This window comes from Scylla paramamosain, chromosome 17, assembly GCF_035594125.1.
Source record: "Scylla paramamosain isolate STU-SP2022 chromosome 17, ASM3559412v1, whole genome shotgun sequence".
NCBI classification, from domain to species: domain Eukaryota; kingdom Metazoa; phylum Arthropoda; class Malacostraca; order Decapoda; family Portunidae; genus Scylla; species Scylla paramamosain.
The window spans coordinates 4,861,437-4,873,263 of record NC_087167.1 but is presented as its reverse complement, the minus strand read 5'-3'; the positions used below and the strand labels follow the sequence as shown (position 1 = coordinate 4,873,263).

The 11,827-nt window shown below is 39.9% G+C and overlaps 1 protein-coding gene across 18 annotated transcripts in view; it reads left to right on the top strand.

Annotated features, from left to right (window-relative positions):
• Positions 1–11,827, top strand: part of LOC135108352 (protein outspread-like) — a 103,001-nt gene that overhangs the window by 89,261 nt on the left and 1,913 nt on the right. For 16 of the 18 annotated variants that reach the window (XM_064019255.1, XM_064019241.1, XM_064019256.1 and 13 more), the window contains 12 exons: positions 143–325; positions 1,045–1,193; positions 1,623–1,800; positions 2,314–2,544; positions 3,374–3,833; positions 4,033–5,087; positions 5,337–5,618; positions 6,151–6,285; positions 6,466–6,804; positions 7,131–7,241; positions 8,698–8,833; positions 11,666–11,764. In XM_064019255.1, the coding sequence (XP_063875325.1) occupies positions 143–325; positions 1,045–1,193; positions 1,623–1,800; positions 2,314–2,544; positions 3,374–3,833; positions 4,033–5,087; positions 5,337–5,618; positions 6,151–6,285; positions 6,466–6,804; positions 7,131–7,241; positions 8,698–8,833; positions 11,666–11,764 (3,358 nt within the window). The remainder of the gene's footprint in view (positions 1–142; positions 326–1,044; positions 1,194–1,622; positions 1,801–2,313; positions 2,545–3,373; positions 3,834–4,032; positions 5,088–5,336; positions 5,619–6,150; positions 6,286–6,465; positions 6,805–7,130; positions 7,242–8,697; positions 8,834–11,665; positions 11,765–11,827) is intronic. The other 2 variants (XM_064019245.1, XM_064019253.1) reach the window with 2 other exon arrangements.

Genomic DNA, 11,827 nt, shown 5'->3' with positions numbered 1-11,827 from the left:
ATATATATATATATATATATACAGAAAATATGAGGATGGTATTGATAATTTTCAGTAGATGATGATTTGCTTGTTTTATAATTTTCAAGGGTAAATGGTCTAATCCAGGTTTTTATGTACTGAACCCTTATATCATTTTTAGGTGGATGAAGAGAAAGGAAAGACTGAAGAAAAGGTTGGTGGGGAGGCAGGGAAGATGGCCAGGCGGTCCCGTAGTTTTGAGGAATCCACCAAGTCCTCTCGCCTCCGCCGGAAGTCCCTGGACAGTCCTGGAAGCTCTGATGCCATGAAGGCCATTGTGAGGCTTAATGCCTTAGAGGCCAAGGTGGGTGGAAGGAGAGATGAGGCAGGTTATTAGGAGGGAAGAGAAATGGGAAGAAAGAAAAGAAGACATTAAAATAAGGGAGGGATTTTATTATTGTTTGACATTACTTGCTTATGTCATACGTGAGTGTATTCATGGATTCTGCCTTTTAATGAGAAGGCCAGATATGTAGAAAAGAGTCTAAAGATAGTTCATGTTACTGTAGGCATATTTGTCATAAGGAAATGTTTAAGAATAGAGACAAATTGGATAAACATAAAAGAAAATGAATATCACACCAGTCATATAAAAAATCATATTGTGTGATCTAATTTGGCATCAATCAAATCACTTCTTTTAATTAATTTGTTTTCCAAATGATTGCTGTGATGGAGACTTGCTGGGTTGAGGATGACCTTAGAGCACCAATAGATGAAATATATGTTGCTACTGCTATTACAGCTGATAATTATTATGTTAGGATTGTTTGTCATTGAATGCACACTCAATGATTAAAGTGTTTAGATGATATATATTCAGAATTATATGTATATATCTGAAAGAAGTAGACATTAATGATGTATTAATATAGTTGTACTGTACAGGGTTCAAGCAAAGTTCATTTTGTCCTGTCTCCATATCTATCTTTGTGTGTGTGTGTGTGTGTGTGTGTGTGTGTGTGTGTGTGTGTGTGTGTAGTCACTTGGGGAAATCACATTGTATGATGTTTATTTTCACAGGTGTCAGAGCTGACTAGTGATGCACCTGTGCCAGCCAGTGGTGGTGACAATGGCATCCCATCACTGAGTGAGACTGCTCCTGCTGGCACCTCCAAACCCTCCTCCACCCGAGCCAGGTCACCCCCTCACTCTGCCACCTCCCCTCTCAGGTACCTTAAACAACAGGGGCTAGGAATTAGTGCTTACTGCCTTCTTTATGAGGTTTGTTTTTTCTATGATAGGCTGAACAAAATCAGTTGTTATGTAACCACAACTCTATGTAACCACATTAACAAATGCAAAATATGATCATGGTATACAACAAAATCAATTTGTGAATACCATAGAACACATTTTTCCTGAAAGCCTATGATATAAAGATGCTTCATACACACACACACACACACACACACACACACACACACACACACACACACACACACACACACGCACACACACACACAAAATAAAGAAAGAATTTTCAATCATTGTTTTAGCAGAGTTGGGTTTGCATATTATAAGGCCTGGAAGATTTGTACTTTCATCATTATTGGCTTGTGTTGATTTCTCTCTGTTTTTGTTTACTTGATCTTGTGCAGAAGTGTCCCTCATGCCAGATCCCCCATCAGGTCCCCCTCTGTATCCCGCAAGACACTTCGTTCACCCAGAGCCACTCCGGAAAAGACTACTAAAGTCAGTCGGTCAGACTCAGAGATCAGACATCTAAGGGAGAGGCTGGGTGCTTTGGATAAGGTCATCACTACTCTCCAGACACAGGTAAGGGCATGCTGCATTACCAACTATAGAGAGTAGAAAAATGTGCAGTGTAAGATGTGTGTAGAGTATGTGTTTGGACAAGCAGAAGGGAATATTTATATATATGGAGAGGTGGAAACTTCCCCTATGTCCTCCCTCTTGAGTTATGCTCTTACATGGATCAATGTGTCAGAGAGATGAATAGTGCTAATATATGATTACAGTATTGAATTAATTTACACAGTATTTAAAATTCTTCTTTTTTCCTTTTCCAATCAGTACCTGATGCTGCTTTAAGGAAAGATCATTTAAACCTTATTGATTTCAGTACTGTTGTGTAGTAAAACAAAAGTTATTCTTTAATATTTATGAAACTGAAGTGATCATTCATCATAGATTTCTGTCATATAATTATCTCATGTATCTTCTTCGTAAATTATGGAAAACTTGTTTTCTCTATGAAAAACGGCTAGAAAAAATTACATTTCTCTGAAATAGTTATAGAGCCTGGCTGATCTCATTGTTGCTTTGCAGCTGGGTGAGTGTGTGTCCTGGGCTGGTGCAGTGGAGTGTGTCTGCTCATGTGGAGCACCTGGCTTGTCTTCCCTGCAGCAGAGATTGGGTGCAGCCCTACATCTGGCACAGCTGCGGCACAGCTCAGTGGACCAGAGTCAGGTGGCTCGTGTAAAGCCACTTGCCCTCAAGCTGCAGGACATGCTCAGGGACAAACTGGCTGAATTTGCTGGTCGCCGGGATCACCTCAAGGTCTGTTCACTATCCTCATATTGTTCACGCTTTTTGATAGCTCCATACTAGGACTGAGATTTCTTTATATTTTGCCTTTTATGTTTTCATCATTTATTTATTTATTTATTTTGTTTATTTATTTACTTATTTATTTGTTTATTTATTTATTTTCTTCAAGGTAACAATAATTACACTAAACGGTCATTCATTTTATTGATGAGAAAATCTACTTATGAATGTCATCAGAATCAGAATGTCTCTCAGTATGAAGTTGCTTGAAAAGAGCAATAATAATGGCATCTTTATCATATCACAGAAAATTCACAGCTATAGATGTTTGTCTACCCTTAATTTCAAAATAGAATTTTGACATATATTCCTGTATCTTTATTCTTATGCTCTTCCATTATCCTGTGTCTTTAGACATATATCTAATGTTCATATATTTTTGTTTTATTCACTTTTACACATTTTGAAATTATTTCAGAATGTTCTTCATCCGCTCAGTCACACCACAGTTCACGTCTTTTAACAATTATCTCAGTCCCCACCACTGTGCTAGCTAAATCTCCTTTGAGTTTCCTTTTTGTAGTTGTTTTCTTTACTGAAGTAAAATAATTTCTATAAACTATGCATCTTGCACATATGCTGCACTTATCCTCACTGCAGCTGCATTATTGGAATAAATTTCTACTTCAGTCCATGTTACTTGTCACATATTGATCAATTTTAGTTATAGTATAATTTTGTTCATTGGACTTATCATGGAATAGTACTTGAATTTTGCACTAGGAGTTTGTAACTAGTTAGAGATGGTATAAATAGTGAACATTATTTCTTGAAACAGAATGAGGGTAAGTGGACAAGGGATGTGCAGGTGAAGATGTTTGCTGAGCGGCTGGCATATGAAACACTGGTGTTGAGCCAGTTAGCCCAAGTGATGCAGGCCTCCCAGCGCCCAAGTATGTATGAGGCATCAGCTAAGTTGCAGGAGCTGGTTGAAGCACATCGTAAGCTCTCTTTCCTGGAAAAGAAGCTCACCAATCCAGATTTTGACATGGATACCCTCTCACCACTTGATTTCTACACTAGTCTTTTGGCTGAGAAACTGGTGGTGCAGGGGGAGGTGGTCAATCCCTCATCCCGCCGTGCATCTTCCTCACCTCCTCCTGTCCTCGGAGAAACCTGTCGTGACTTACAGGCACGGCTGCTGGAGAGAGAAAGGAATCTGGCTGGCTTGCTGACACGCTATAAAGAAGAGAAGCTACACCAGATAGCTGTGGTCATGGCCAGGGAAACTATCACAGGTGAGGCACCTACCAGCTTATAAATCTTTCTATTACTGACAGAGTGTGTTTTGGGATAATAAAAGATTATAATAAAGTGAGTTAGGGGTGTGAGTGAAATATGACATTGGCACTGAGGCATAGACTGATATTCAGTTAGAAAATCAGTAAAATGAGAATGTTGATAAGATTAACTTGTGTGTGAAAAACATCCTTGCAGGCACTGGACCAGGCCAGGATGACACAGTACTGGTTGAAGAAGTCAGGATGCGGCAAGTGTGGACATTGGCCCAAGAGCTGGTTAGTCAAGAGTTGGCCAACACTGAAGCTGGCCAGTCTCTGCTGCGACTGTCCCACCTGCTGTCTCCTGATGGTCCTCCTCCTACAGGTGCAGTTCCTTGGCCCACAGCTGCTTCCTTGGAGCACTGTCACCGAGCTGCAGAGGAATCCTTGAGGCAGGAGATGGAAGAAGCTGTCTTCACCCTCAGTAATAAATATGAGGCTGTTTTGGCACGGCACAGGGCGGGAGACACTGATGTCCTTCAGTCAGTTTCAACAACCATGGATGCCTTGCTGGCTGAGTTTGCAGCAGTTACAGCTCAGAAGGCTGTGATTGATGGGCAGCTGGCAGTGGTGCAAGGAGAAGGTGGAGAGGCAGCACCGGAGGCCTTGGCAATAGTGGAAGAAGTGAAGGACACAGTGGGTTCAGCCAGTGATGTGGTGGCCAGTGAAGCACACCTACTTATGTTCCTGGGAGGGCGAGACTCTTCCCTGGAAAGCCTGGTCCAGCCAGCCCTTGACCAAGCAGAATTCACCTTCATGTACAACAAGGCCACCATGCAGGGTGCTGCTGAGGTGGCCAAGCTGCTCCAAGAGGTAGCCAATGCTCAGGCTAGTCTAGATGTCAAAGATACATCCTCCTTATCCACATCCTCAATTGCTTCCACCTCTACCACCACCACCACCACCACCACCTCTTCCAGCACTACCCTCACTGCATCAAAAGATGGGTCAGGGGAGTCCTCAGCTGTGCTCAGTATGGGTGCAGGCTCCTCTGCAGCCAAGACACCTTCATCCCCCAAGGCGAGGAGGAAGAGTGAGGGCCGCCGGTCATCACGACGCTCATCAGACATCACTGGGATGGCTGAGGGATGCCGCCAGTGTGAGGAGCTCAGGCAGGAGGTGGCCAAGCTGAAGCGTAGTATGGACCTGCGACGCGCCAGGGAGCGGGAGGTGGAGTGCAAGCAGTGCCTCACCCACCTGGCCAACATCAAGGTACATCCTGTGACAGTATTTCTCTCCCCCAGAGGGAATAACAAATGAGTTGTATTTCCTGTTAGAAGTATAAAATAATGAATGTATCTAAATACCCATTTTGTGTTTTTGACTGCTACTTTTTTTACATGCAAATTGATTTGGGCAGGAAAGAGTTTGCTTAGTATATCAGAGAAAATTGTTAATAATAATGTAATTGATATGTTACTGTTGCTTGTGGTGGATTCTAGTTAAGGTTTTGTCTAATAGGCCCTGGAAGAAGAGCATCAAGCTGCTGTGGCAGCTTTGAAGGCCCAGCACCAGCAAGAGCTGGCTCGTGTGGGGATGCTGGGGGAGTCCTCAGGAGGCCCTGTTTCCACCACTGACGGAGAGTTGACAGAGCTGCAGCGACGTCTCAGCCTGCTGGAGGAGGGATATGAGGCACAGATCACTGCCCTCAAGCACCAATATGAGGAGGCGCTGGGCAGCCAACCGGACCTTTGTGAGGAAAAAGTCCGTCAGCGATACCAGCTGGAGATAGAGCATTTGAGGGTGAGTGTTTGTCTTTCTGTTGTTCATTGGTCACTGGATTTTCTCTCTTATTTGTTAAGGGTTATTTTTTGTCAAGCAGGCAACTCATAGGGCAAGTTTTCTTTCTCACAGCCAGTCATAATGAAAGTTGACTCTGGAATACCTGGTTTTGAAGTTATTATATTCTATTTCAAGTGATGTGCAGTGGAAGTCAGCAAAGATAATACAGTGATGTGCTGGATGGCTTTTCATTGTTCTCAGGGAACCTTATTAGTCTTTGTGACAAAATTGGTTTATCTTGTTTATTAATTTTCTCTATATTACACAGCTCACTCACAGACTGAGCTTTGTTTGAGCACTAGTGTAGGTGATCAGTGTTTGATAAAGTGTGATGGGTGTTGTATCACATTTCCTTTCAGGTGTGTATTTTGTATTAAATTTTAGCATTATGTACATTGTGGCACATAGTTTTGTTAATGTTGTGATGGTGTGTCAGCCAAAACCTACACTTAGGTAGATCACCAAGCACTCAACCCTTAATCTTCCTCTGCAGGGTCTGTGTGAGAAAGGTCTTGGTGCCATGGAGAATTCCCACAAGAGGATGTTGATGGAGATGGAAGAGAAGCACTGCCGGGAGTTAGCCGCCCTTCAGGCTGAGAAGGAGCAAGCCTTGGCAGAGGAGACTCAGGTGGGGAGCTGTGATTTGTTGGTGCTAGTCTACCTGTAAAATCTGTGTCAAGTCACAGTGTATGCATTATTATTATTTTTGTTGTTGTTTTTCTTCATTTACATCATTATTAGCTGTATTATTAGTTTTTTATTTTGTGTTATCTTTCCATTAATAAGTAAATGTCCCATTGTCCCCCAGGCCACCCTCGCCGCTCTGGATGCCATGAGGAAGGCCCATGAGTCTGAGGTCCAGCGGGAGATTGCAAAATTCAAGGAGGAATTTATTCGCAAGATGCAGTCCAGCCATGACCTCACTGCCATTCACAAGGAGCATGAGGCTGAGATGGAGGACATCCGCCGGGAAATTCTTTCTCTCTCTCAGAAGTACTCAGTGAAGTGCCTTGAGTCAGCCTCCCTTGAAGAAAAGTTGGATGCCCTCACACGCCAGTTAGCTGATGTCAACAAGCAACTCTTTGACCTGCAAGCAAGGAACAAGCAGCTCAAGACTCACCTCTCAGCTCAAGTGTCTCAGCTACAGGTACGAGATACAAATTAGGAAAATACTAATAGGAAAACATGAGTACTATATTTAGAAGCTACATGTTCAAAACATGCAATTAATGCTCTTATTCTGAAATGCTTTGCTCTCTCCACAACTATTTTAAAAAACCACAGAGATGGTTAGCCAAGTTCTCAAGAGTGTTTTTGTTGTTGATAATGTAGAAGTATTTTTTGCTAATCAACATCCTTAAAAACACCCTTAAAAACCTGTAAAATATTATCTACAGCCTTCTGATTATAGTGGAGGTATGATTTCAAGTGTTTTAGAATGTGGTCTTAAACATGATGCCATTTTCTATACAGGCTGAAGGAAAGCGGGATGCAGAGAGCCAGTTGAAGTTATGTGAGGCAGAGTTGGGTCTTATGAAGGAGGAGGTGGCCAGACTTACACAGCAGCTCCACCAGACACAGACAGTAAGTCCTTGTGACAGTTTGATGTAATGTTATTGTGGGGTTTGGGAGTGAGTGTTATGAGGGAATAGGATAGGAGTGTGAAGTGTTGGGGTGTTGTGTGTTAGGATGCAGTTGAGTCCTGGGATGTGGCTGGCTGTTAAAGAGTAGAGTGGAGTGTAGTGTGGTGTGTTAGCAATTGGGAGATAGTCACTGGTGGTGGTGATGGATATAGAATAAAGATTGTGCTTGTGGGTGTGATAGTGATGATGATAATGAGAGGTGGGCATTGCAACAGGTGTATTCATGTAATATAAGTAATTAGTATAGTAAAACCTCATTGATTTGGACTTCATATGCCTTAAATTTGATTTGAAAAACTTTTCTAATGCCATTTTAGTTTTGGAAATACATTTACAAGGGGGGTAGTAGTTTATAAATTATATAATATAACAAAGAGCTTTAATAAAACACTTTTCTAATAAGTTTTCCAATTGTATCTCTTAGTAGCACCTCAGGTACCAAGTAACCGTGTGTGCTGTTTTTCCTTATTTCTTAGTTTTTAATTTTGGTATTTCAAACTTATTTTTAGTTGTCCTTATAAACATAATGAAGTATTGATCAGTATACAACAAATAGGTGATAAAGTTAAAGAAAAAATAACAGGCAGCTTAATATTACAATGAAGGTATGGTTTATCAATGAAAAGAATTGATGGAAAGGAGATACATGTTATTGTACAAAAAACAATGTAAATGAGTCCAAATCAATGAAAAATTAATGCCATGAATATAGTAAAATGTAGTTGTTCTAGTCACCATGATAATGGTTATTTAAAACAGTAGAAAATATTTATTAATGATTGTGAAATCTACAAATTCTGTCCATTTTTTTTTATTATTCTGTATTATTATTTGTTTTTGCTTTTCTTAGGTTTTGAATGCAGACTGATCTTTCCCTAAATAGTTCTCCAATTTTCTTTCCAAATATTTTCATAGAATACTACTCTGTGATGTATTTTAACAAAACTAATTTGTGTTGTCTTGTCCTGCTCAAAGCTTCTCCCTGTTTTAGCAGAGTGTGTTGTGTGTGATTTTCTGAGTTATCTGTGTTGCTGATGCAGTGTGATTCTGTGCCATGCAGTTTGTTTGCTTACACTGAGAAAATTTTTGTAATGTGTAGGTAGAAGAGTTTTATGTAGTTGTTGTGACCCATTGTGTTTTCATTATGTGTGTGTGAGAGAGAGAGAGAGAGAGAGTGTCTGTAGAGTTGAAAAGGTTCTTCTGAGGATATAGTGTATGATATGGCATTGAGGTAGAAACTCCCAGCAATGTGAAGAGAGTAACAGGTACTGGAGAAAGATACTGTCAGATGCTTTGATGTGCAAGTGACAGACGGGGCAGACGTTGTATCAGCAGTGGAGGTGGTGGTTGTGTTGGAGGTGGAAGGTGGCATAGGTGCTGAGGTGTTGTTGCTGCAGCACGAGAGTGATCTGGGGGAGCTGTGCCGCCAACTGGGCCAATTCTTAAAGGCCGAGCGACAGCTGAGGACAGATGAGGTGGCATCACTTAGGGACAAACTGGAGGCCATTCTTGTCACCGCTGCTGCAATGCAAGGTAACACAGGTTGCCGCTGTGACAGCCACCACAACAAAATCATTGAGCATCTTCATAGAGACACTACTGTAGAAACAAGACATGCCTTCAAAGATGACCCACAACCTTACATTACCACAAGGCTTTTATCCAACACACAGCTGCTATAACTTAACCCATTATCCGCACTACATGTTTTCCATAGCGTAGAAACACCAACATTTACCACAACATACCAACACAAATTTACAGCACAGCACACTTACAGTAGTGGTCAACATTACCATACCTTTGGTAATAATCATAGTTGATCTACGTTCTCCTGTAATGTAGCTTCTTTTCATCAGGAACAATTCCTTCTATCAAAAAGACTCCAAGTGTAATCATAACAAGGTCACACACTGCAGTAACACAAACCTTACAACTGTGATTTATTCAGTGTCATTCATTTTTTGCACAACAGAATTAGACAGTTACAACACCATAATTTCTTATCTTGAATCCATGAAACACAATCACATGCAGCATTGTCACTACAGCAGTCATGACATATCACACAACAGACCATTACAATAGTCATCAAGATCATTTCAAGCAAGGTGAACAAAGTAAATAAGATACATCATTATTATAGGTGTGACAAATATTACTGCACAAAAGGCAGATTGGATAGACTAGAAAAGAATGTACTTCTTCAAGTGATGAAGATGTAAAGGCACAATGGTTTATACTTTTAGTAAAAATTGCATCTTAAGACGTATATAATGGAAGGCTTTAGATTTTTAGATGAGTCAATGCACACTTGGTATTCTTACATTTGCTATTGTGCAATTTTGACAAGTTCACTTGCTTACGTAAATACACATTTACTCAGTCCTTCAAGAGACTTACCTATTTCTTAACCCTTGCATTTTGATATCATTAAGGACACCATTTAATGGAAAAGGGATGGACGTTGCCAATTGTTAAACAAATTGAGAGGAAACAAAACATGGATGCATTTGCTTTGCATGTTAGGAAACAAAGGTTAATATGAAACATTCTTGGTAAATCTGTGCCATGCTCAAACTGCAGTGCAGACTATTCTTCTTTGCCTTGCTAAAGAAAAAGCATAAAACAATTGAGGTGATTTGTTAATTTTTACATCACTGGTACCTTGTTGCATATTGGTCTTGTTTATTTAATATTCCTCTGTGGGATCAAGTGTGGAGGATCCTTTATCCAAACATCTTGGGGTTATTTGAATATAAGAGAATTTATCTTTTTGAATAACTTTTTACAAGGAAAATGCACCTTAGGGTTATTGCTTTTTTTTGCTGAAATGTCTAATTTTTTGTATGTGTGAAATCATTGTCAAAGATATTGAGATGTATGTTTGGATGAAAGTGAATTCACAGTACATCATAAAAAGTATACACTAGTGTGTTGTTTGGTCTTCTTGGTATGCCTCTCTGGTTTGTAGTTGGTGCCATGTCATGGGGATTCTTGGTAAATGCCTGCTCTTATGTCAAGGTGGTGCTGGTATTCCTTCTTGAGGTTGCATTTTGTTGCTATGGGTCTTACAGAAATGTGTTTATCTTTATATTTGGTATTTTGTGTGTCTTCCTGATTAATGTTCTAATGTAATCAGGAAATGAAGGAAGTGAGATGGACTAAATGCTTGGGGAGTATTACATGCAATCTGGAAAACATATGAATTAATGGATTGGAAATGGTTTGTAAATTTGAAGATTTTAAAATTTTGAGATTGCCTGTTTCTTAGTGTGTATTGAGTATATTGAGAGAGAGAGAGAGAGAGAGAGAGAGAGAGAGAGAGAGAGAGAGAGAGAGAGAGAGAGAGAGAGAGAGAGAGAGAGAGAGAGAGAGAGAGAGAGAGAGAGAATGTACCTATCCATAACTGTACTTAGTTGAGTGTAGTGTAAAAGATTCTAATTAAGTTTGTGTTTATATTTACTTTGCCCAGCTCAGTCTCAGTAATGTAAATGTTTCTTATTCTTTCGGCCTCTATTCCAGCTATCAGTACTTTTTTTTTTTTTTTTTTTTTTTGTGTGTGTGTGTGTGTGTGTGTGTGTGTGTGTGTGTGTGTGTGTGTGTGTGTTATAACTATTCCTGTACAGTATTCATTAAATTTCACCATATGTATTGTCTTCTTGAGCATGTGCATGTTGTTATTATTGTTATTATTGTATTTAATTTTTCAGCATGCTAAAATGAATATTTCAATTACAAGTCATCCTTTACAGCTCCTAGTCACTGCAATAAACCTTGGCTTATGCACAACATCGGCTTTGCTCTCTATGATAGTAAACTTACATGATTTCAGCTCCATACATGCTAAGCTAGTATTTCATTTGCAGCGTAGCTTTGCATGAAATCATAGTTATTTTGCTTACTTATTTTTTTTTCATTCACTAGCAGACTGTGTTAATGTTGGAAAGTATCACAGGCATTAAACACAAATTTGACTGTGATTTGGTATAGTGATTCATGCAATTCTTGTTCAGGTTGCCATTCACAAACACTTTTACAACTGTCTCCAAGCATGATTTGATAATTAAATGTTTACTGGCTGTCTGCCTTTAACTTTGACTTTTTTAGATAACTTAAATGGATGTGTGCACTAATCTTTCAGATTTTCCTTGTAAATATTAATAATTGGTTTTAATTAACTTTTTTTATGAATGCAAATTAAAAAATTAACTTCATTCATTTGTATGCCTTCAATCTACTCATTTTGAGAGATCTAAGAGCTGATCACTGAAAAGAGCCAGCTAATTTTTTCACACAAAATATTATCTTAGTTTTGTATGTTGACTTGTTGTTTCCTGATACATAATGAGCCCTTCTCTGTAGAACAATGGAGGACGGGGGAGTCGGGGGGCCCAGAGGAGGGAGGGAAACAGTCCCCCACTCGAGGAGCACCCACTCCGCCTCTCAACCGCTCCAGCAAGGGTGAGTTAGCCCAAGTCTTCTGTGGAAACTGTTGAATGATTATGACTTACTTGTGTAATTAAG